Source organism: Hypomesus nipponensis, chromosome 17 (assembly GCF_054491055.1).
Source record: "Hypomesus nipponensis isolate SF chromosome 17, ASM5449105v1, whole genome shotgun sequence".
NCBI lineage: Eukaryota > Metazoa > Chordata > Actinopteri > Osmeriformes > Osmeridae > Hypomesus > Hypomesus nipponensis.
Window position 1 is genome coordinate 2,767,501 of NC_140377.1, and position 24,974 is coordinate 2,792,474.

Genomic DNA, 24,974 nt, shown 5'->3' on the forward strand with positions numbered 1-24,974 from the left:
AGACAGTCAGACAGACAGACAGACAGACAGACAGACACCGATATACAGTTATACAGACAGACAGACAGACAGACACAGATATACAGTTATACAGACAGACAGACAGACAGACAGACAGACACAGATATACAGTTATACAGACAGACAGACACAGATTTACAGTTATACTGACAGACAGACAGACAGACAGACAGACACAGATATACAGACAGACAGACAGATATACAGCACCATATACTGTATACAGTAACAACACCATTCATGGACATAAAAGGTTGGTTTATACCAGTGTGCGAATTATACAATGACAATCGGGGGGTCAACTTCTTCTCCGGGACTTGTATTGACCCCCCCGACCTGTTGTTTTTAAATCTTTTGTCGGGGTCCAAGTCTTAATTGGGGGGGGGGGGGGGGGTCAGACCCCCCCAAACCCCCCCGTGATTCACACCCTGGTTTATACTCTTTTAAAGTAGTCAATATTGTGTCTCCTAGATGATTTCAGAACATCCACAGACCTCCAGCTCTTCATGGTGCGTGTCCTGGCAGGGAAGGGTGCACGCCTGGAGGGCAGGCGAACACTGTCTGGTGATCTCTGCTGCTAGCTGGGCGCTCAGCTCCTGCAGGGCGAACAGGAAGTGTATGACTGTGAGCTGTCATGTGTCTGACAATGTGATTGTCTGTCGGTGCTCATAGAGTCGCTCATAGTCTCTGCGTCTGGTTTACGTGTGTGTGTGTGTGTGCTACCCGGTAGTGTGTGTAACATGCATTTGTGTGTGTGTGTGTGTGACCTGGTTGCGTATGCGCAGGTGATGGTTGTCCTGCTGGCTCTTCCCCAGGGCGTGTCTGTGGGACTCCAGGGTGTGCTCCAGGTCCACAGCCTCCACACACCTGAGGCAGTACTGCTGGGACAACACCTCCAGCTCCCGCTGGCAGGACCCCAGCTCCTCACTGCAGAACACACACACGCACGCGTGGCAGAACATCACACACACACGTGCAAGAACACACGCACACACAAGCATATCCCAGACACACACACAAGCACATGACACACCCACACACACACTGTGTGTCTGAGAAATCTCACAAGAAGGAAATGTTCGACCTAGCGGAGTAGAGAGATGGAAGGGGACATACATACAATCAGATGGAAGGATGCAGACAGACAGACAGACAGACAAACAGACAGACATGCAGACAGGCAGGCAGACAGCCAGAGCCAGGAACACAGCAGTGCGGGTGCCAAAAGACACAGCAGACTAAACATTCCTTCCTACATCCTCAGCTGTCACTGTTACAGAGACACAGGTGCCGCCGTTCCTGTCAGCCGGCCCCACTGTGAGGCAACTGTGACTGCTACTGCTCCTGTTGCTGGTGTTTACCTGTGCTGTCTGCACATGTCCCCCAGGTCAGAGTGTTACCTGTGTTGTCTGCACATGTCCTCCAGGTCAGAGTGCCCTCTGCTGCGATGCTCCTGGACGGCTCTCTGAACCTCCCTCTCCAGCTCCACGCGGTACGCGCTCTTCATGGCTGCAATAGCTAACAACAGGGTTTAAACCCATTAGAAACAGACACTCTTGCAGACAACACACACAGACACATACACACACACACAGAGATCCTTTCTCTTACACATACACAAACACTTCACACACAGATAGATCCCCCCCCACTTCTCTCTCTCTCTCTCTCTCTCTCTCTCTCTCTCTCTCTCTCTCTCTCTCTCTCTCTCTCTCTCTCTCTCTCTCTCTCTCTCTCTCTCTCTCTCTCTCTCTCTCTCTCTCTCTCTCTCTCTCTCTCTCTCTCTCTCTCTCTCTCTCTCTCTCTCTCTCACACACACACACACACACACACACACACACACACACACACACACACACACACACACACACACACACACACAGGCCTGTACCAGTGACAGTAGCAGCAGTCTCCTCCTCCAGCAGTCGGTCTCTCTCTCTCCGCAGGCTGGACAGGTCTCTCCGGTGTCTCTGGCTCATTTCCTCCAACACTCTCTGGTGAGACTCTTCCACGGATGTCAAGCCCTGCTCATAGCTGCTCTGTAGAAGGAGAGGAGAGTGAGGCACCATTACATGATGGATTGGTTGGTTTATTTATTTATCTGTTGATTAAGATAATTGGTCGATTATGATATTTTAAGAAGAGGAATGTATCAAACATGTGGTTAGGGTTAGGGTTAAACTGTTTCCATGAATCTAAAAAGACAGCAAACAGTCCTACCTTTAGCCTCTCTATATCCTGTTCTTGTTTCAGTTGCAGAGACGCCATTTTCCCATCATGCTCCGCTCTCATCTCCTCCACCACCAGAGAGAGACACATCTCCAGATCCCTCACTCTGGCCCGCAGTGTCAACACTTCTTCTTCCTGTTTAAGGCTTCCCACTTCCTGTCCCCTCTCCACCTGCTCATCACCGTGTCCCCATGGGCAGTCTGAGGTGTTTGTAAGAGACTCAACAAGTACTTCTTCCACTGGCACGTTGTCTATAACTGACCCTTCATCCTGTAGCCTCCCAAGCCATTGTCCGTCGTTTAAAACGGTCCCCTCTTTCTTGGGGTTCCTAGCCTCCATTTGACCTGCAACGTCCTGAGTGGTCCCCTCTGTCATCTGCTCCTCCGCTGGTTCCAGTACCCCTGTGACAGGTTCGCATGAGCCCCCGCCCTGCCCCTGCTCAGGCCCGTAGCCCCCATGACCTCCTGGACCCTCCCATGGCCTCCCCAGTTCAGCCAGGCTGCCCCTCAGCTCCCGGTCCTCCCTCCCCAGGCTGAGGCAGCATCTGCAGGGCAGAGAGGTGGAGAGGAAGCCCTGTCTGGTCCTCTGGTGCTCTCTCTGGTGCTGGGCCTGCAGCATGCTGATCAGGTAGGCAGTGAGGGTCTCTGCAGCAGCTAGGTGAGCGATGGACAACCCGGGCGACTGAAGACTGGGCAGCTTGCTTAGCCTGGTCGCCATGAACCACAGCTGATCATTGGGTGGATTTCTGGGCCGGAGCTGCTCATTGGCTGAGCACCTGAGCGAGCAGACAATGCGGTTGAGCAGTGACATCTTCACCCGGGTGACCTCTGTGAAGCGACCGATGATGTCATTTGTGTCCGTTGACGTCATTGTGATGTCAGCCGTGTCATGCTGTCCGATGTACGACATACCACTCTCCTGGTCAGTGCCTATGTCTGAGTCTTTAGAAGGCCTCTCACAGTTTATTCCGTCCTCCCCTGCACCCGTGTCTGTATGTGACTGTGTGAGACTGTAAGCTAACAACAACATCTGCTTCTCTACCATCGCACGTTCTACCACCTCACAGAGAACCAGTCTATCTGTCCGTTCATCCCCCTCCCTATCCTGGGATTGGTTAACCTTCAGATCAATCAGCAGCGTGGCCCAAAACTCCTTCTCCAGCTGCAGCTGATTGGCCACAGTCAGCTTCACTTTATCCTCCTCTTCGTCCAGCACCACCTTGACCAGATTCATGCTTGACCTGTCAATCATCTCTAGGAGATAACCCATAACTCTAGACCTCAGCACCATCTCCTCCATCACTCGCTCTATCCTCCCGTACCCTGATACTGATGAACCCGATTCTCGCCCTGCCTCCTGTCGTCTGCCCTTCTCTCCTCTCTCCTCCTCCATCATTCTCTCCTTCTCTAGCTCTCCATGTAACCTCCATACCACTTTCTCTTTTTGCTCTTCCTCCTCCTCCTCGTCCTTTAGGCCTACATCCTCCTTCTCCCTAATAACCTTCTCTTTTACTCTCTCCTCTGCCCTTTTCCAGTTTTCCTCCTCCTCCTCCTCCTCCTCCTCCTCCTCTTCCTCTTCCCCCTCCTCTTCCTCCTCCCCTGTCTCAGGGGAGCAGCTGAGGCCCTGCAGCATGGCCTCTCTGACCTGCAGCCGAGTCTCCGTGTCCCTCAGACGCTCCTCCAGGGAGGCGAGGAGGAACTGGGCCTCCTGGAGCTGGTGGGTCCTCTGACGCAGCTCTGCCTCCAGGCCCTCTGCCTCCAGGAAACCTTGGGGCTGCCCGACCCTGATGGACAGCTCCGCTCTCAGCCTCTCTATCTCCCTGTCAGCCTCGGTCAGCTGGTTCACCATCTCCTGGTTGCGCTGGTCCAGAGCCTGGTTCTGCCTGGTGAGCAGGGATACTTCCTGGGACAGCTGTCCCACTGAAAGGCCTGGCTCTGGGCTCGAGCCTGGGTCCGGACCTGGGTCTGTCTGCTCCTCTCTGGACCTGAAGACCTCATAGATGTTGACGTTGTCAGCCAGGTTGTTGGCCATCTGCCCAGTCACCTCCATGATGGGTAGATCAGAGCTCCAGGCTCTTCTGCCTGTGTTGGTCTCTGGCCTTGATGCTACCCGCTGACGCCCTCCTCTGTCCAGCGCTGTATCCAGGTCAGGCCCTCTGTACAGTTCGTCTTGCCCAGAATTAGGTTGAGGGGCGTGGGGGAGCTCAGTGTCCAGGACTGGGGAGGATGTGGGGGTGATGGCCTGTTCAGGGCAGACTGGGGTCCATCCCCCTAGCTCCTGCAAGTTACCCTCTGTATCATGAAGCCAGATGCTGGGTGGCTTAGGGTCTGAGTATCGTGGAATCTGACTGGTTGAGACGGGCGTGGGCGAGACAAGCTGTTCCTTATTGGCTAAGGCTGACGGGAGGAAATCAAGCTGATTAGATGAGACTGGTGCAGAGGAGCTAGGAGGTTCCTGGTTGGTTGAGAGCGACTGTGCGAGATCCAGCTGTTGCTGCTGGTTTTGCCGGATCACGTCCTGCTGCAGCAGGACCTGGCTGGTCTCCTGGTACACCAGGTGATCTGTGTCCTGGTCTTCATGTTGTGATGGTACAATATTGGGAGGGTCCGAATCTAATGGTACAGTCCTGGGGGTGTGAGGTGGTACAGTCCTGGGGGGTTCAGAGTTTAATGGTACAGTCGATCGGGTCTCTGCTTGTAATGGTACGGTCTTGTCCGCTCTGAAGACAGTTCTCTCCACCTGCTTCCAGCACCTCTCTATCTCCTCCTGGACCCTCTTCTGTGCCTGGGGGGAGCAGAGGGAAGGACCCTCCTCTCTGCTGTCCTCCAGCGCCCAGCCCAGAGGAAAGCTCAGCACGCTCTCATACCTACTCCTCCTGTCCTCACGCCTCTTCCTCACATCCTGCTCCCAGAGACCTATCCGGGCCGGGGCGGGGTCTGGGGTTAGGGCTTGGGCTGGGGCGGGGTCTGGGGTTAGGGCTTGGGCTGGGGCGGGCTCTGGGGCAGAGATAGAGGCTGGGGCTGGGGCTGGGGCTGGAACAGAGATAGAGGCTGGGGCTGGAGCTGGCATTGAGGCTGGGGTTGGTGACGGCGTTAGCTGAGCCAGGGGCCTGAACTCGGCCCAGTCAAACGTCTTGGAGCGTCCCTCCTGCCTTCTTTCCCGCACCCGGCTCTGTCTGGTGCTCAGCCCCAGGCCCAGGGCTCCCTCCCTGGCCTTCGGACCGCTGCCTGTGGGCCGAGACTCTTGGGTGACGTCAGGCCTGGGGAGGGCCTCCGGAGGGCTGTAGGGGGGGCGCAGGCCCGGAAGGCTGCTTCACAACCACAAACCCAGAGCAGAGAGGAGGTAAATACATGACGTACTGTAACCCCTCAGATTAGACTAATCCTGCCAGCAGTTGTAACGGTTTGCTTGCTGTCACTGAAGCTAGTCACGTGAGTGTCAGTTAATGTCAGTAATGTTGTACATTTACATTTAGTCTTTTAGCAGACGCTCTTATCCAAAGCGACTTACAGTAAGTATAGGGACATTCCCCCCGAGGCAAGTAGGGTGAAGTGCCTTGCCCAAGGACACAACGTCATTTGGCACGGCCGAGAATCGAACCAGCAACCTTCTGATTACTAGCCCGGTTCCCTAACCGCTCAGCCACCTGACTCATTGCAGTGAGGTGATAACTTTCTGGTTATGTATTACTAAGTATTGATGGAGGGTAGGATTCAGAGGGACTGAGGGTAGATACCGTAGTGTCCTGTAGAGTCGACACTTTGTAGATAATATAGACAGCATCTAGATTCTGTTTGTGTAACCATCTTGTTTCCCAGCAGTGTTCGGGACGGTGTCGGTGTACCTGGCCACGTCGGGGGCGTTGGACGGGCGCACGTTCTTCATGAGGGCCTGGATCCACTTCCTCCGGATGCCTGCCGTCATGGCCGACAGGGTGTGCACACACTGCAGGGTCTGGAGGGACGCCTCAGTAGTTATAGTAAAGTACAATATGATGTGATGATGCGTACGATTGCTGAATAAGGTTCAGTGAGGAGGACTGACGTGGATCTGGAAGCCGTAGTTCCTGGGGACCTGGTACTCAGACACGCCGTGACAGCCCGCCAGGTCGATCTCTCCCTCCAGGTCTGAGGCCTGCCCCAGAGAACAGACACCAGACAAGATGTTAGAGAGACAAGATGTTAAGACATTCAAGTTGTCTCAGAGAGACAAGATGTTAGAGAGACAATCTGTCTCAGAGAGACAAGCTGTCTCAGAGAGAGAGTGGTTAGTGAGACCAAGCCTGCTCATAGAGATCAGCTGATTTGCATCCACACCAACTTGCCTCTTCAGCCAGTGAGTCCTTGTAGTAAAGAAGACTGTCCGCAGAAAGAACAAACCAGAACTTCTTCCACTAGGGGGCGGTAGAGACAACATATTTTATTTTAAGTACGCGCACTCACTTGTATAAGAAATCATGAATATAATGAAAATGTATTAATTATTATACTATTTTTCTCCTTGAGGGTTTATGACACAAAAACATAATGTGAGTGGCTGATCTAACTGAACACGCTCTACCTGGTCCTCCTGCTCTAATTTGACCAGCCATCCTTTCTTGAAGTTTAGTAGATCAGGCTATAAGGAAGGTGGGTTAGTGTTCAGACTCCAATGTCAAAGGTCACTGGACAACAATGGATGTAATATTTGAACAATTCAAACGACTTCTCTTCTACTACGGAAGTTTATATTTCAGCAAACACATTTTTATGTTCACCCAGAAACACTCCCACACACACTGATCCACACCCAAACACACACACACTCTCATCTACACCCAAACACACACACACACTCATGTACACCCAAACACACACTCTCATCTACACCTAGAAACACTCATAAACACTTAACAACACCGAGACAAACCCACACACACCCTCACCCATACACACACTCACACATACCGACACACACACTCATCCACACCCAGACACACACACACACTCTCCACACACGCTCGCACCCTACCGTCATGGTGGACTCTGTGGTCCTGCGGTCCAGAGACTTGGCCCTCCTCTGGGCAGGCGGCAAGGAGAGCTGGGAGGCCGGGCCCTCTGCACACGACTGCAGCTTCTGGAGGAGACGACAGAAACAGATTAGAGAGGTTCAGAAACACTCAAACCAGGAGAGAAAGATCCAGAAACACTCAAACGAGGAGAGAAAGATCCAGAAACACTCAAACCAGGAGAGAAAGATCCAGAATCACTCAAACGAGGAGAGAAAGATCCAGAAACACTCAAATGAGGAGAGAAAGATCCAGAAACACTCAAACGAGGAGAGAAAGATCCAGAAACACTCAAACGAGGAGAGAAAGATCCAGAAACACTCAAACAAGGAGGGAAAGATCCAGAAACATTCCTCTAACTACTTCAGGTACACCTACGCACACACACACAAAAGGTTGCTTCAAAGGCTAAATCCCCTTTGGCTAGAAACTAAAGACAGAAGGTTGCTTATGATTCTGTCATCGGAACACTTTAATTACTCGACCTATTTGCCTCCCTCTCTCTCCCTCTCCTCCTTTCTTTTTTCCCCTCTCTCTCCCTCTCCTCCTCTCTTTTTTCCCCTCTCCTTCTCCTCCTCTCTTTTTTCCCCTCTCTCTCCCTCTGGCATCATCTCTCCCTCTCATTCTCTCGCTTTTTTTCTCTTTCTTACATAATTCTTTAAATAGAACAAAGATAACGTAATACCTACAAAGTCTTCTCTGTTTGTACTCAGTCACTGAATACTCAACACCTTTGTACACACACACAAACACTATATAAACCTCCATCCAGGAAAGAGGACAAGTCTGTAGTCTCTCCTCTCTACCGCCCCCCTTCCCCCCCAACCCCCTTTCATTACATAGAGGATGCTGTGTTTTTGTCAGACAGTGTTGTGTTGGTGTGACAGACAACATTTAGTCACCTTAATCAGTAGGACCCAGTCAGACAACATGGAAACCTTCATCCACAAACAGATGTTCCCTAGGGCGGCCTGTCTAATGTGTTGAGCACACACACAAACACATGCACACAGACACAGGAATACACACACACAAAGACACACCCACACTTCCACAAGCACACACTCCAAACAGAATCCAGCCTTGGAACATATCTATTTGAGGAATGTTATCCTGAAATTACAGAACAGGGAACAGAACAAGAACAAGAACAGGACTCAAAACCTGTAAGCCTCAGGAAATTGACACGCACACGTACACTCACAAAACACATACACACGCACAAACACAATACTAAATGAATCACCTTCCCTCCCTCTGCTGCAAGCAGGGACACGTCTGGACAAGGCCTGTGCTCTCCATGCATCACATGCCTAACCCTCATCACCTCATCAAACACACACACACACACACACATACGACAGTGCTGAATGCCAGAGTAGTGCCTCATTTTCAGCCCATGAGCCTCTCTCTCACACATACACACATAAACACAATACTGTTTGAGCTGTGAGGTGACATTGACATCTGGTCTTGTTAGTCATGTTTCGACGAGCCATTCATGAGCAAGAGGAACCAGCTGTAAAGAGGGGTACGTATGTCTGTGTGTGTGTACCCAATCTTTAGACCAGATTGGTCATTCCCCTCTGAATCAGACAGCAGAGAGATCAGGAAACCTTACCTCTCGCTGGTAGCTCCGCCCCTTCCTGTATGTGTCCTGTCCAACTTCCTGCTCTGTGTCGAGCCTCCCAGGTTTCCCCTGATCCAATCCCATCAGCCCCTCTGCTTCCTTTCGGCGCCTGGAAAGTAGCAGAGCAAAACAGGCCTTTCGGGTCAGCTGATCCTTTACCCCTGACTGAGCAGGAAGTGACCCAAGCAGGTGACAGTCTTACGCTAGACCACAGCCATTGATCCACGGTAGCAGCCACAATCAGTAGCCTTCTGTTACAGGAAGTGATGTCAGCACTGTACAGGGTTCATCTCTACATATCTTATATCCGTGAAAGATTGTGGCAACAGATTATCCCTACCGCATGTTAATCTAATGCTCTGTCTGAAGCAAACTATTATCCCCGCTGTGTCTCCCTATCTGGCCCCTCCGTTTGAGGGCCAAGTGTCGTACATGATGTCGAGGAGGCTGTCTTCAGAGCTACATTTAGAGCCTTTAATGGAGGGGTACTGCGCTTTGATCTGGCACTGAGCTGTGTGTGTGTGTGTACAGTTTAGTACTAGTGGGAAGGACTGAAGCATCAGATGTGATGTCGGTACTAATTGCTAACACATTGACCCTAATTTTCTCCTCACTTCTCCTCCTTCTCCAAACAAGCTGCACGCATGCTACTGCGGCGCCAGTCATTAACAAGACAAGAAACACAGACCAGGATGCACCACAGAGTGCGTGTCACATGAAACGGTTTCAAAAGTGGCTCCACTGTAAACACATACTGTGTGCTGTAACCAGGTACAGTATGGGCAGGTTATGATGCGGCCTCTCACCTCCTCTCTGGCTTCTGGGTGTCGTTGCGTTTGACTGATGAGCGGGTGTTTGTCTCTGTTTGACCCTCTGAGGTCAAAGGGTCAGGGCTGGGGTTCGGTGGGAGGGCAAAGGTGGGAGGGCAAAGGTCAATGTCCCCACCGGCCAGAGAGTCCATAGAGCTGGCAGGGTTACTGGTGCTGGAGGAGATGGGGTTGGGGTTGGGGCTGGGGTTGGGGCTGGGGCTGGGGCTGGGGCTGGGGCTGGGGCTGGGGCTGGGGCTGGGGCTGGGGTTGGGGTTGGGGTTGGGGCAGGGGCTGGGACTGAATACAGGTATTGGACTCTCCAAGTCAGGGAAACAGAACTCAGTAGCTGTCATCTTTGCCGGACTTAGTTCCTGATAATAAAAAAACATGAATATTTTGATTTGAACAAATATTAGAAATCATGAAGCGAGCAGAGTTGTTTGTGAGTGTTTCACAGTCACGTGTGGGGCATGTGTACAGAGGGTGTGACCAGTGTGTGTGCGTGTGTGTGTGTGTGTGTGTGTTCCTCACCTGGAAGGAAGACATTTCAACCTTGCGTTTCTTCTTCAGATTCAGTTTGTTGGTCAGAGGATACACAGCTAACTGCTCACTCCAGCTGAAGACACACGAGACATGAGATGTTCCAGCTCAACTGTGTGAGCACAGTTTGGTCTGGTCTACGTATGAGAACAGTAGCAAACCTACTGTCTATATAACCGTAAAGTCTGTTCTGTCACAAGCACGGAGCAGAAAGACGTTTCCAGTGGTACATGTATGAAAGCAGTAGCCCGAGGTACCAGAGGTACTGACCCGTTGATAATCTCCCTGCTCTCCCCCCTGATGTAGAGCTCCAGGTCGGGGCTGACGATGCAGAGGGCGTGCCTTTGGCCGGTCCGGGGCTGGGCGTCCACTACATCGGTACACTGGTTCATGTTCACCGAGCCCTGGGGTAGGGTACAGGGCTGGGGGTGGGGTGGGGTGGGTGGGGTGGGGTGGAGGAGATAAGTGGTAGAGGGAGACAGACAGATGGGAGAGAGGCGAGGGGAAAGGGGGAGGAGTTTGTGATTTGATAAGATGAGTGGTATTTTGAGAGAGGGGTAAAGAAGGGAGAAGGAAATGTGGATGGCGAGAGGAGAGAAGCAGAGGGTAGAAAGAGAGAGAGACAGACAGAAATAATAGAGAGAGAGAGAGAGAGAGAGTGAAAGAGAGAGAGAGAGAGAGAGAGAGTGAAAGAGAGAGAGAGAGAGAGAGAGAGAGAGAGAGAGAGAGAGAGAGAGAGAGAGAGAGAGAGAGAGAGAGAGAGAGGGGAGGGGGGGGATAGAGAGGGGGATGGTGAGCATTTGAAAACCCATTAAGCCTAAATCTTCTGCCCTGCTGTTGGCCACAACATCTGGCACAAAGATGCAGCCTGGTTATGTACTGTACAGTGTGTGTGTGTGTGTGTGTGTGTGTGTGTGTGTGTGTGTGTGTGTGTGTGTGTGTGTGTGTGTGTGTGTGTGTGTGTGTGTGTAAGAAACAGAGGGGGAGGGTTGCCTGTCAAGATGTACGGTGAGCATGTGTCTGTGTTTATGTGTGTGTTGGTGTTTGAGAAAGGAGAGATGTTTGTTACTACATACAGGAAGTGTACGTGTGTGTGTGTGTGTTCCTCTCCTACACAAGGTGAGGAGTGGAGGTAGAGGCGGCTCATCTCACCAGCTCATCCAGGGCGAAGCTCAGACTGCCATGTTCATACAGGATGAAGAAACGCCTCTGCCACTTCTAACAACAAAGTCAGACAGCACCAATGAGATTAGATAGTTAGAACCAATGATAGATTTATCTCACCTATCAATCCATCTGGCTGTCTATCCATCTACCTATCTATCTACCTGCCTGCAGTACCCCTCCCCTTCTCTCTCCCCTCCCCCCCCCCCTCTCTCTCTTCTCTCTCTCTCCTTCTGAAACACTACGTGAACATAATACACACACATATGTACGCACACACGCTGCTCACCCTTGACCTCTGTACGGGATTGTCGAAGTCAGTCCCCGTCGGCGCGATGCAGAGCCAGCCCCCGTAGACGGGTTTAGCCTGGAGGACGAGGAACCAGGGAGGGAGGGGGGAACAGGGACGGGGGGCGGGGGGGGACGGGGGGACGGGGGGTTTAGTTTCAGTGTCGTGCATGATGAGCATTTCTGTGATGTGGACAGCAGTCGCACTCCGGGTCAACCCCCTCATCCCCTCGGCCTCACCACCTCCATCCACATTGAGGACCCCGTCAAGACCTCTGACACAATTAAATTGCCAAAGGCGACTCTTGGCATACGACTGTAAGTGTGACGGGAGGATTGGTCTAGAGGCGCAATGTTGAGCAACACCGGGTAAATTACAGGGCTACAATCAGTGGCACAAGAACACGCAAAATATGTTAGCGTCTGTAGGCTATTGCAGCCGAGTAGCAACCTGTTTAACGACACCTGTCATACAGTAAGGTGCTTGAACATTCAAATAGGCATAACGAAATGTGACGTTTTGTTGGAATAGTCGCTGGTGCTGTTTGTTTGAGAGGCTACGCTATAGACCTAAGACCTTACCGTAGGAAAAGCGTTTTTAATATTCTGCAGGCAACAATTTTTTTCACGAGATAGCCTACATGGCCAAACCCATCACAAACATATTTACAAGTAAACCAAGAAATAACGTAAACTAACAACAAAACTACATCTCGCTTCTATATTTGATTCATTTGAAGTTTAGGCTATTATAATTTGCGGTCAAGTAAAATTGAACTCTATGGTTATTGTTTGGGTAGGATTACTTGGATTACATGCGAAACCACAATCTGTGATGCGATGGCAGCAATGAAAAGCTCTCTCAATTAGGCTACCCTGTCCCTGTCCAGCTCATTAGTCTATATGTTTAGGCTATAGGTTACAATCAACACAATTAGCTGTTTGATTACCTTGTCATTGCCATGGTCTGTCAAAAGGTGAAGTTCCCGAGATTTAAAGCAATTCTGACATTTACTTTTATTAAAAATATTCGCTTGGAATTTGTTGCAAGGACTCTTTACTTTATCTACCGACATGTCAGCAACTATTCAAAGAAAATAAAAACGGTTTCCGATTTCTATAATTTTTTTAATTAAGCAGCGGGTCATCCCCAACTCCATCAAATCCCGTGGGTTTGTGCTCGCTCACTGCTCCGTCGCCGACCTCAAACCGATAATACTGTCCGTACCATAGACTGTATGTGTAAGTGAATGGGAGGTCCGACCTGGTGCTCAACGGTGCCGGGCATTCTGCCCTCTTGTGGCTGAGTAAAGAAGCTGCAGAAATGTCGAAAGGCTGCAAGTAGATCGCTTGGTTCAGTTCCTTGACTTTTTTATTATTTTCTAGACCGTCTCTCAAATTATTTTGATTTTCTTTTAAGGTTTAGGTACGATTTTGAGTGTTGACATATGTGTGCGTTATGTCATTACCTGCCGCACGTAGTCTTACAATAGCCTTCTAACCAAACTAAAGAGAATCTTCCTGAGATTAACAAGCGTTTGGCAGAGAGGAGAGACGATATTTATGAAACTGTGTAAAGGTGTCCCACATCTCACATGACCACAATGTAGGCAAACTTAAGTTAAAATTGACTATTAAAAAAATTAGCCAATTTTTTTTTTAAACAGGTGAGGGATTAGGGCAGGGGGGTCCGGGGTCAAGACAGGGGTCAGGACCAGGGTCATACAAGGCAACAGTACACAAGTGCAGAGTAGGCAGGCATTTATTCGCGATATGGCAGTCGACGGGTTAAGGAATTGTACAAAATAAAAATGTTTTCGATTTTGGGACATCCAAAAACACATTATAAAATACATCATAATCTCATCTAGCAATAATAACACCATTGTAGCCTACTTTAATTGGTCCAGAATGAAGCGGATCGCTAAGGAGAATAAACTGACAGTGCTGAGTATTTTAGTAGGCTATTCTCCAGTGGACTAAAATTCTGCTATGACAAAAAAATAAAAATAATAATACACATGCTCTAATTAGAATAATAAAATAACATCATACAGAGTGAGAAGGGCCGATTAGTTTTTCTATCATGCCTGTAAGTTCAATTAAAAAAGCTTTCAAACCTATAAGAATCATAGATTACAAATATTTGGTTCCTAAGAACACTCAAAGCATAATTAAGTAAATAAATAAGAATCATCACACACAGAAGGATAAAGCTTTTAAACGCTTTCGATAGATATACAGAAATTATCATTATTTTCAAATTGTTGCTATTTTCCTAACATTTTGTGGCGTAAATTCATCGTTTGATTTGAATGGACCCATTAACATAAGTGTGATATCCCTTCAGCTTTAAATAAAGGCCATTGCTTTTGCTGGTTCGATGTAACCTTGAACCAGTTCCTTTTCTTTTCACCTCCAACGTGTAACACAAAAACACAGAGCATTTTGGGGCAAACCACTTGAACATTTCTAGGCATGTTGTATACAGTATTTTCAATGGCATTTTGTGCATTATAGTCAAGCTGAGTTGTATGAAAAAGATGTATGTAAAAGTGAGAGTTTTTTTGAACCTTTGAGCTGGTTAATAATATTGAACAACTATATAGTATGCAGCAATACTTCATGTGGGAGAGAGGGGCAGGGAGAGGGGAGTAGGGTAATGGAATACTTCATGTGGGAGAGAGGGGCAGGGAGAGGGGAGTAGGGTAATGGAATACTTCATGTGGGAGAGAGGGGCAGGGAGAGGGGAGTAGGGTAATGGAATACTTCATGTGGGAGAGAGGGGCAGGGAGAGGGGAGTAGGGTAATGGAATACTTCATGTGGGAGAGAGGGGCAGGGAGAGGGGAGTAGGATAATGGAATACTTCATGTGGGAGAGAGGGGCAGGGAGAGGGGAGTAGGGTAATGGAATACTTCATGTGGGAGAGAGGGGCAGGGAGAGGGGAGTAGGATAATGGAATACTTCATGTGGGAGAGAGGGGCAGGGAGAGGGGAGTAGGATAATGGAATACTTCATGTGGGAGAGAGGGGCAGGGAGAGGGGAGTAGGATAATGGAATACTTCATGTGGGAGAGAGGGGCAGGGAGAGGGGAGTAGGATAATGGAATACTTCATGTGGGAGAGAGGGGCAGGGAGAGGGGAGTAGGGTAATGGAATGAGAAAGAAAGAGAGTGGGATGAAAACCTAACATCTTAAAACATAAAATCAGGAAGAGAGGAAGAGGAGATTAGACCTCTCTCTTTCTCCATCTAGTCCTCTCTCTCTCCTTCCATTCTCTCTCTCTCTCTCTCTCTCTCTCTCTCTCTCTCTCTCTCTCCCCCTCTCCCTCTCCCTCTCCCTCTCCCTCCCTCCCTCTCTCTCTTCCTCGTTTTGTCCTAGCGTCAGCGTAGCATCAGAACTCATGTCGATGGTACATGTCAGGGTCGTAGTATTTCGTGACCACCACTCTGTTGGCAAACTTCCTTCCTGTGAGGGCCTGCATGGCCTTCTGACAGTCAGCTGCAGACACGTACTCTACAAAGATCTGGAGAGAGACAGACAGGTATTGTATAGAGAGACAGACAGGTACTCTACAAAGATCTGGAGAGAGACAGACAGGTACTGTATAGACAGACAGACAGGTACTGTACAAAGATCTGGAGAGAGACAGACAGGTACTGTATAGAGACAGACAGGTACTGTACAAAGAGAGACAGACAGGTACTGTATAGAGAGATAGACAGGTACTGTATAGAGAGATAAACAGGTACTGTACAAAGACAGACAGACAGGTACTGTACAAATAGAGAGACGGACAGGTACTGTACAGAGTCCTCTAAAAACATCTTTGGTCACTTAAGGAACTGTTCTTTTTTTATATGTGTGTGTGCACACGTGTGTGTCCACATCTGTGTGTGTGTGTGTGTGCATGTGTGAGGGTGTGTCCACGTGTGTCCACGTGTGTGTGTGTGTGTGTGAGAGGGTGTGTCTCCACGTGTGTGTGTGTGTTAGGGGTGTGTCTCCACGTGTGTGTGCGTCTCCCCCCCGTCTCACCTTGCCGCAGCCCGGCACGTCCACGCCCTCCAGGGGCCGGGGGATCTGGACGGAGCGCACGCTGCCGTACTTGCAGCACTCGTCCCGGACGTCCTCCAGAATCTCCTCGTAGTCCTCGTCCTCCACCAGCTCCTCGGGCATCACCATGTTGAGCAGACACAGCACCTCCGTGGGCACGCCCCACGTCTGCAGCTGCTGCAGCCCAGGCACCTGCAGCGTCACCGGGACCTCCATGACTGCTGCCTGAGGGGGCGGAGGGGTGGGGAGGCGTAAGGGGTGGGGGATTGGAGGGTTGGAGGCAGTGGTTAAGGGAGGCGTAAGGGGTGGGGGATTGGGGAGGTGTAGATGGGTGTGTAGGATTGGAGGGTTGGAGGCAGTGGTTAAGGGAGGCGTAAGGGGTGGGGGATTGGGGAGGTGTAGACGGGTGTGTAGGATTGGAGGGTTGGAGGCAGTGGTTAAGGGAGGCGTAAGGGGTGGGGGATTGGGGAGGTGTAGACGGGTGTGTAGGATTGGAGGGTTGGAGGCAGTGGTTAAGGGAGGCGTAAGGGGTGGGGGATTGGGGAGGTGTAGAAGGCTGGAGGTGTAACTATGTAGGTTTTAGGTTTGACTACTAGGAAACAGTCATGAGCAGGAGGGCGTAATTGAGTAAGTGTGTGTGTAAGAGTGAGTGAGGGAGTGTGTGCGTGTGTGAGGTCGCAGACAGCGGCTCACAGGATTGGAGTTCTTGGCTCCCACGCTGGCTCTCTGGACGATGAGCTTCTTATCTCCCAGCTGCATCCCATTTAGACCTGCTACTGCCTGACCACACACACACACACACACACACCCGGGAACCCACACCCACCACGGGGCATGAAAGAGTCACTCACTGGCCAACTGAAAGCCTGAGTCAATATTTCACCTGAATGAACCAATCACCGCTAGACAAGATTTGAGCAGACTGATCGCATCGCTTTTCGTCAGGTCACACATTACCTGGTCAGTGGCGCTAACGTCAACGTATTCACAGAAGGCGTATCCCTTGGATAGGGATGTGGCGCTGTCCTTCACCAGGTTGAAGGCTTTGAGAGGCCCAAAGGATGTCAACAGCTCTTTCACCTGGAGGAGAGAGAAGCAGGGGAGGGGAGGGGGGAGGAGAGAGAAAAAGGGGAGGGGAGGGGGGAGGACAGAGAAACAGGGGAGGGGGAGGAGAGAGAAACAGGGGAGGGGAGGGGGGAGGAGAGAGAAACAGGGGAGGGGAGGGGGGAGGAGAGAGAAACAGGGGAGGGGAGGGGGGAGGAGAGAGAAACAGGGGAGGGGAGGGGGGAGGAGAGAGAAACAGGGGAGGGGAGGGGGGTGAGCAGGGATGCTGGAACACTCCACAGCTGATCCGCTGAGTGAATTCTAAACCTCCATCTAGTCCTCATTAACACTGGGGGGGGGGGGGGGGCATCACATCCTGTGAGGAGGATGGGGGGGGTTCTAAGGGGGGGGGGTTCTAAGAGGCCCTTATCAGAGCCTTACATGACAGGGTGGAGTACTTATCTCTTCTGTCAGTTCATACTGGAACCTGTCAGCTGTTGGATGATAAATCTGGGAGGTGGATCGGTGCATGTCGGTGTGTGTCAGTGTGTGTCAGTGTGTGTCAGTGTGTGTGTCTGTGTGTGTCAGTGTGTGTGTGTTTACTGCAAGGCTTCTCTAGAGCAGCCAGGGTGAAGCTGCTCAGAACAGCGCTCCAGATTTGTGTCAGTCACTGTCTCTCTTGTCCAGTTTAACAGTTCTGATGCGTAAGAGAAAGATTAGGCAGATATAAAAGATACTGTCACCACCTGTCCTCCGCATACGATGATGTTGAACTTTAAAAAGCTGGATAACAGCTGGATATGACTTATCAGTTGAGCTACTAATCATTTATTCCCGTTAGTTAGTTAAAATATCCCCTAACATCGTCTCTTCAAGCTCTGAGCCACCCAACTCCAGCTGAGGGTTTGGTGGTCAAATACTCAGGCGCAGCTATCGCGTGTGTGTGTGTGGAGGGGGGTGGGAGTCATCGCCCCTGCTGGCTTGGAGGAGTGCATCCGTGTGCGGGTCGGAACGTCTTACTTGCCTGGTGTTAGGTGTTGGCATGGCAGCTGTAGATGAGTGCTACAGATGCTACATGAACTAAGGATCTTACTGGCCCCTAGCTGGGGACAAAGTGAGGGAACAAAAAACCAAAGAGCTCAGTGAGTTTACAATTGGTTTAGCAGTGACTGCAAGAGTCCAAATCATAATTATTAAATAATAAGTATATTCATAATTGTAAGACTAGGAAGAATACTAAGAACACTAGAAACGAAACGGGGTTACATAAACGTTTTTTTTTTTTAAGGATTTTTTTTTTTTTTACTAAGGAGATTGAATGGAAAGTTAGAATCCATTTGATCAACTGGACACACAATCACAATATTACAAACATTCATCCATGCCTGCAATTCAATTCAACCTCTCTCCACCTCTTTCTTTCTCTGGAATGACTCTACAGTGGTTCAATTAACCTTGCAGCCAGGCGACTTGCATTGCCCATTTATTAACCCTGTGCACGCCAGTGTGTGATGACAGGCCTATTATGAACTGGACTTGGCTTACCTTTATCAAATCGGCATGGTTAACATGAGAAATGAGTAGATACAGCTAAACAGTTAGTCTCAGTTAATCCCACCATCTCCAACACCATCTCTAACCCTCCATATGAACAGCAATGTAACATCCCAACTCTGTGTTTTTAAGAGATTACAAACACACTCCGGATTTAAACAGATTTGTCATGTGAGCACTGACTACACATGCACACTGAAGCTACCCTGCTTCCCAGGGCTGTGATACTGACCGCAGCCTCTAGGGGGCAGTCCAACCACATCATTACAGTTGCGTTCACTCTACTGGAACAGAGCCTGTTGTTAGACATTCTCTGCTTGGAATGTCAACATTGTTATGACCAGTTAGGAAGTGGGAGGAGTCAGCCCACTGTACCTCTCGTACCTGTCATGCATAGATGTCTATGCCTGTCATGTATGCAAGCATAGACATAATGCAAGTACCTTGTCATGTGACCGAGCACATGGTCATGTGACTACAAGTCTGAGTACCTTGTCATATGACTGAGTACATGGTCATGTGACTAAGAGTCTGAGGGCCTCATTTACTAACATTGCGACCGCAGTTTAATCTGCGCCTTTGTCCAACCGCAAATAGCGCACGGTGTATTTCACAATTTTTAGTGGTATTTATCAAACCAGATCCTCGTCGGGCAATCAGCGCCTTACTCCGCCCATTAGTGTTAATTAGCGCGTCGTTAAAATACGGGAGAAATTGCCTGCATGTTAATACCACCATGGGTGATTCTAGAAAAAGAAAAAGAAAGTTCAGCGAACAGGAGCTAGAATTATTGGTTCACGAAGTGTCAGCTAACATTTATATATTACAGGGAAGAAATACACTGCCTTCACAAAAACATGCCATCTGGCAAACAATAACATGTCATATAAATGGATTGTCATCTACGCGGCGGGAGGTGGAGGAGGTAAAAAAAAGGTGGCAAGATATCAAGAGACGCACCAAAGAAAAGGTTGCATTCAATCGAGCGCAGACCAGGATGACCGGTTCAGGCCCCCCACAATCCGAACCACTAACAGTTTTAGAATCAGTTGTCCAACAAACACTGATTTCTGAACAGGTGGAGGGTGTGGAGGGGGATATCGATACCGCGGAGCCCTCTGTTCAAGGTATGTCTGGTCTGGTACCCCGTTGTGAACTTAAATGGACCAATTACAGCATTATTATATTCCTATAGTAAATGAGAAATTAAATATAAACATTTAAACAAATCCCATTTGTTCTTTTTCACCTGTATCCCCAGCCAAAACCCTGATGTCCCAAGCACAGTTTTCATTTAGAAGCTGATGTGTAATGCTAAAACACCTCGTTTCGTTACAAATGGAACAGACCTGTAGCTGTTATTTCGTTGGTGGGATAATGTGTCATCCTTTGTTTGCCCTTTAGCAAGCACCTCCAGTGAACCTGGACCGACAGCGCCTGGATCTGCCTCTCAACGCCCTACACGTAGTGCAAATGTTGAAGAGCTTGACTTCATGCTTTTAACTGAGCAACGCGGTCAGACGAGGGCTCTCCAAGCTCTCTCAAAGGACGTGCAGCAAATGAGCAGGACTCTGAGGCGAGATTCAGGCCAGCTCGTGTGCGCCGTGAATGGGATGGTGTGGGCCATCACCCAACTGTCTCGCCAGCAGCAGGAAACCAACAAATGCCTGAAGGCCATCGCTGCCAGTATTGCAGGTGGGGCGAAGGAGGACGCTCCAGCACCTGCGCCACCCCCACCCTTCCCCCTCAGCCCTGCACTACGCACACCTTCTGATTCCAGCGACGGGCCATCCACTTCACAACCCACTCGTGCTCTCAGAAGTAGACCAATCAAGATTGAGCAAGCACACACAATTCCAAAATAAATCAAACTATGTGAAACAGTCTGGGTTGATATGTGCCATTTGTTATGATGGTGTTCTGCTGCCAATGGTGTGTTGGGTATTGGTGTCATTAGCCTAAGCTGTTGGGGATACCCACCATCACCTACAGCAAGATGTTGAAAATAACTCGATTATAATGAATATGCTATTGGGTGGCATTAATGGATAAACTGTCTAATATAACAATATAGATGTGTACATGGCAAGATTAATTATTTCTACAAGGGACATGGGTTCACTACAATATATCCCCACTGAAACAAATACACTTACCAAGTAGCCAGGCCTCTCCAAAATGCTCGTTGCTCAATCTTGGATAGATGGCACTATTCCGGAAGATAAAACTGTCATGGACAGATCTGGGGTATTTGGGTACCACGTTAGTTATGGTCATGTTGGCATCACATATGACCTGGACATTCATTGAATATGTATGCTTTCTGTTTTGGGATATGTGTTTGTGGATTGAAGGTGGCAGAGTTTGGATGTGGGTGCAATCAATGGCTCCAATGAAAGTTTGCAATTTGAAAAAAAAAACCTGTTTGATGTCTGTAATATCGGCTGTGGTAGTGGGGAAATGTATATATTGACCAGTGAGCCGTAGCAATGCGCTGAGTACCTGGGTAAATATTTCACTGAATGAAGGCTGTGATATACCAACTGCTGATGCTATAACTGTTTGAAATGATCCTGATGCCAATATTTGCGATGTTGCCAGCAGTTTAACGACTGATGGAATGGAATGTGATCACCGGGTGGGAGGTTCAATGTCGTCTCTGATCTGGTTAAGTAATTGTAGTATTGCGTGGCTGGTTAGCCTGTACTGTCTAATCATTTCTAGTTCGCTTGACTGGAAAAGTGTTATTCGTAGGGACAAAAATCTTTCTGTGCGTTGCCTTTGTCTGTGTCTTCGCCTTGCTCTTATAACTGCTGCCATATCGCTTGGAAGTTTCCAGACTCAATCAAACCGTGCTTCCTGCTTAAGATGTGCTTTTATGAGGTTGATAATCATCCTGCATATTAGAGACGCACTCTCACCAGGCAGTGTTAGTAGGCCTAAATACCACGCAATACATCATCAGGCGCACTTCACGGGTCTCCTCCCATGTCTTATCGGCACAGACCCACTTTCCCTTATTCCCTCCCAGCAGCGGTGATCTGCGTTTTTACTCAAGTGCGCTGTCTTTGTAAATACGGTGTTATGTCTTTAGCCGCTATTTCACGCCTAAAAAGGGGCGCAATCTTGTTAGTAAATGAGGCCCTGAGTACCTTGTCATGTGACTGAGTACATGGTCATGTGACTAAGAGTCTGAGTACCAGGTCATGTGACTGAAAGTCTGCGTAGCTAGTCATGTGACTGAGCAGCTGGTCATGTGACTGAGTACCTGGTCATGTGCCTGAGAGTCTGAGTACCTGGTCATCATTGAGATAGTTAGGTAGGCCGCCGATGAACAGTTTGTGCGGGGAGTCAGGAACCACTGTGGACACCACACCTTCAAACACAAACAGACAAACCATGAAACTGTTTATACCCCATCTGTGCACTGCAGACAGTTCCTAGGTCCAGTACACCAGTGGTTCCCAACTCTGGTCCTCAGGGCACGCCTGTCCTGCATGTTTGAGATGTTTCCCTGCTTGATTCACAAGTACACAGTGAGACAGTGTCAGGAGACAGTGCGACAGTGTCAGGAGACAGTGAGACGGGTTCAGGAGACAGTGAGACAGTGTCAGGTAACAGTGAGACGGGTTCAGGAGACACTGAGACAGGTTCAGGAGACAGTGAGACGGGTTCAGGAGACAGTGAGACAGTGTCAGGAGACAGTGAGACAGTGTCAGGAGACAGTGAGACAGGTACGTACCTGGGACGTGGAAGGCTGGCTGTTCAGAGATCCCAGGCAGGGGTCTGTAGTCATGTGGACGCCGGATCTTCAGAGACTGGCCCTGGAAGATGATGCCATCAAACGCCATGGCCTGGGTGGTCTCGTCCACGGACCGGAACTGGACAGCAAGGGGTTAAAGGAAGAGTCCAAACACATGTCGGTTTAAACCATTTCTCAACTTAAAGTAAGTTCTTAAGGTCTGATCTTTGGCTGAGCCACTGATGGGTGTGCTGTTTAAAACCCATCTACAACTGTCAACTGGTTTGCTTTCAAATTACACTGGCACATATCTGTTTCATCAAGAGTTTTAGGTTAACCCCCTGACGCCTGGGGATTAACAGTGTTCCTTCGTACCTCGAGGAAGGCAAAGTTCTTGTCCTGGTTGATCTGCACAGCCAACACTGGGTTGCTGGGGGCTTGGGACAAGCCCGCCAGGCGCATCTGGGCGTTGAAGAACTCTGCCATCGACTCCTGGAGGGAAGACAGGCAGAGGAGAGAGAGTGGGTCACCTCATCACATGCAGGGGGTCAGGGGTCAGGGCTCACCTCTGTCACTCCAAAGGGGATGTTTCCAACGTAGAGCCGGCGTGCCTGCCTGGTCATCTGGCTCCCCACCACAGGCACCTGTGTGGGGGTGACGGCCACGCCCGCAGTGGTGGAGGGGGCCGGCAGGGCGACGGTGGGGATCTGCCCCGCCACTGGGGACAGTAGGAGGGATGCGTTTGATTTGTGTAGCGGGCTGCACCGTCTCTCTCTCTGTCTATCTCTCTCTCTCTCTCTTACTCTCTCTATATCACTCTCTGTCTCCCCCCACACTCTCTTTTCTCTCCCCCTCTGTTCCACTCCCACTTTTTTCCCCATTCCCCTTCTCTCCCTTTATCCTATCGTCTAACCATCCATCCATCCATCCATCCATCCAACAAAGTCAGTCCGCCCAGCCCGCTAGCCCAGCCCAACAGCGCAGGTCAAGCTACCTTGCATAGCTTTGTACTGAAGGGGGGTGATGTGTTCAAAGCCGGGGGGAGGGATATCCCAGTACTTGCAGGTTCGTTTCTTCTTGGTTCTCCTGGGAGAGTAGCTGACGAAGGAACGTCAAAGTTAGCCTGGCTCTGTGACTCACCGCTCGTACTTGCATCTGTGTGTACGTTCATTCTTGAACTCTCTACGGTCAAGTGTTTGTACTTTTGTCTTATTTATGTAACTTGCGAATGACTCAGTGTTATCACATCTGTGTGTATGCTCATCTAACGAGATCCTCCGATACGCTGTGCCGGTATTGGAGCATACTTGTGTGTATCCTAAAGAAGGAGGAAGAGGAGAGGGGTTTGTTAAAGGAAGAGGGGGATTAGGAGAAAGGTGTGGAAGGAAAGAAAAAAAGACGGTAAAAAAAAGAGGAGAAGAAGAGGAGGAAGCTGGAGAAGCTGGAGGAAGATGCGGGAGAAGAGGAGCAAGGAAAAACGAGAAGGAGAAAGAAGGAGGAGGTGTCTGCTGGGTGATGGTCTACCTGTGCTTCTTGTGGTCTCGTGAGGAGCTACGCTCGTTGCTCCTCCTGTCGCTGCTCCTCCTGTCGCTGCTCCTCCTGTCGCTGCTCCTCCTGTCGCTGCTCCTCCTGTCGCTGCTCCTCCTGTCGCTGCTCCTCCTGTCGCTGCTCCTCCTGTCGCTGCTCCTCCTGTCCCTGCTCCTCCTGTCGCTGCTCCTGCTGTTCTCCTCCCTGCTGCGGCTCCAACTGCGACGCTTCTCGCTCCGGCCCGGAGAACCACTCCCACTCCTCTTCTTGTGCCTCTCCTTCTCCCTCTCTGACGAGGAGCAGGGTGGGGGGGGGGGAGAGAATGAGAGAGGCAGGTGAAAAGGTGAACGTGGTAAGCCCTCCATGCTTGCAGCGGTAACTCCAGTAGTTCCTTCTACGCTAAACCATCTAGTGTTCCCTTGGTCTCTTATGCAGTGTTTGTGTGCAGTTGTTTTCAGCACAATAACGATCATCATATTGTTTTATATTGTGCTACGCAGTTCAGTTAAAAGGGATGCTACTTAAGCATCTGTCAATCCAAACCCAGTGCAAACCCAACGGCATAAATTGATAAGAAATGGCAATGACAGTTTGATAGAGCTCTAAAAACTTATGGTACTAGCCCTACCGTTCTACTGTACAGTCTACCTAGCTAATACAGACAGATATTTAAATGATGTTGTCACAATTGTGTAAGTTGGTTTATTCAAGCATATTATAACCAGATGTTTAATCAGCTATAACTAGCTACAGTACAGTTACTACATTAGCATGACAGCTAGCCAGCTAGCACTGCCTCAGTATTGAGACATTGACACTAAAGGCTCACCTTGTCGATTCTCGCTCAGCTGTTTTTCGAATTCCTCAAAATCGGACATATTTTGTCAGACAACAAACTGTAGTGCTGCCTGAAAGACGCGTGTTGTCACGCAGCCTGCACGAGCCACTTTACTAGGCTGCACAATCACAAACTGACAGTCTGACATGGATCATTCCAGTCTTCCAAGAGACCAGCACCGTATCTGTAGTGCCGTGCTCCGCCTCTTTCACAGACAGCGATGCAGACGCTGTCAGGAGGATGTCCGGTAACGGCGAGGGTGAGTGTATCCCGGTCGTTTGGAGATCAGCGAATCCGCTGGCCAACATCCTTGAGCTGCTTCCCGTTTTTATTCAATGAGATCAGATAGTAAAATAGAATGCACTCTAATACGTGCATTGTTAATATATAGTTTACATGTAATATATTTTATAGGATTTTCATCCAGCCAATGAAATCATTTGACCACAAATTCTCTTTAACAAATTAGCTAATCTACAGGGTGAAAC

The 24,974-nt window shown here is 49.6% G+C and overlaps 2 protein-coding genes and 1 long non-coding RNA gene across 3 annotated transcripts in view; 1 reads left to right on the forward strand and 2 right to left on the reverse strand.

Moving 5' to 3' along the window:
• LOC146252950 (uncharacterized) overlaps window positions 1-12,923 on the reverse strand; it is a 14,937-nt gene extending 2,014 nt beyond the window's left edge. Inside the window, exons 1-17 of the mRNA XM_084676799.1 lie at window positions 12,679-12,923; window positions 11,730-11,807; window positions 11,429-11,494; window positions 10,547-10,698; window positions 9,734-9,910; window positions 8,919-9,036; window positions 7,261-7,365; window positions 6,811-6,867; window positions 6,575-6,643; window positions 6,295-6,384; window positions 6,095-6,204; window positions 3,838-5,560; window positions 2,242-3,774; window positions 1,913-2,060; window positions 1,422-1,539; window positions 789-948; window positions 516-617 (exon numbers count right to left, since the gene is read on the reverse strand). Coding sequence (XP_084532925.1) covers window positions 516-617; window positions 789-948; window positions 1,422-1,539; window positions 1,913-2,060; window positions 2,242-3,774; window positions 3,838-5,560; window positions 6,095-6,204; window positions 6,295-6,384; window positions 6,575-6,643; window positions 6,811-6,867; window positions 7,261-7,365; window positions 8,919-9,036; window positions 9,734-9,910; window positions 10,547-10,698; window positions 11,429-11,494; window positions 11,730-11,807; window positions 12,679-12,804 — 4,932 coding nt within the window. The 5' untranslated portion in view covers window positions 12,805-12,923. The remainder of the gene's footprint in view (window positions 1-515; window positions 618-788; window positions 949-1,421; window positions 1,540-1,912; window positions 2,061-2,241; window positions 3,775-3,837; window positions 5,561-6,094; window positions 6,205-6,294; window positions 6,385-6,574; window positions 6,644-6,810; window positions 6,868-7,260; window positions 7,366-8,918; window positions 9,037-9,733; window positions 9,911-10,546; window positions 10,699-11,428; window positions 11,495-11,729; window positions 11,808-12,678) is intronic.
• A 2,079-nt stretch (window positions 12,924-15,002) lies between these two features.
• On the reverse strand, window positions 15,003-24,885 carry LOC146252951 (splicing factor U2AF 65 kDa subunit-like). The gene is made up of 11 exons (XM_084678043.1): window positions 24,478-24,885; window positions 23,646-23,937; window positions 23,116-23,219; window positions 22,688-22,839; window positions 22,497-22,613; window positions 22,122-22,260; window positions 21,676-21,755; window positions 16,739-16,861; window positions 16,475-16,561; window positions 15,764-16,006; window positions 15,003-15,254 (listed from the first exon to the last, which is right to left on the reverse strand). The coding sequence occupies exons 1-11, from the start codon at window positions 24,524-24,526 to the stop codon at window positions 15,123-15,125; spliced, it is 1,518 nt and encodes a 505-aa protein (XP_084534169.1). The 5' UTR covers window positions 24,527-24,885; the 3' UTR covers window positions 15,003-15,122.
• LOC146252952 (uncharacterized) lies at window positions 18,636-20,262 on the forward strand. Its single transcript, XR_014731790.1, has 2 exons — window positions 18,636-19,506; window positions 19,784-20,262. It is a non-coding gene; the product is annotated as an uncharacterized LOC146252952 (long non-coding RNA).
• Window positions 24,886-24,974: the final 89 nt, after the last annotated feature.

What these genes read in the sequence shown, in the direction of transcription:
- LOC146252951 (XM_084678043.1), bottom strand. Translation starts at nt 24,526, where the DNA reads ATGTCCGATTTTGAGGAATTCGAAAAACAGCTGAGCGAGAATCGACAA. An exon ending in TCAGTACAAAGCTATGCAAG is followed by an intron (nt 22,840 to 23,115) that starts GTAGCTTGACCT and finishes TACTGTCCCCAG; the next exon opens with TGGCGGGGCAGATCCCCACC. An exon ending in GAGCCAAGAACTCCAATCCT is followed by an intron (nt 16,007 to 16,474) that starts GTGAGCCGCTGT and finishes CCGCCCCCTCAG; the next exon opens with GCAGCAGTCATGGAGGTCCC.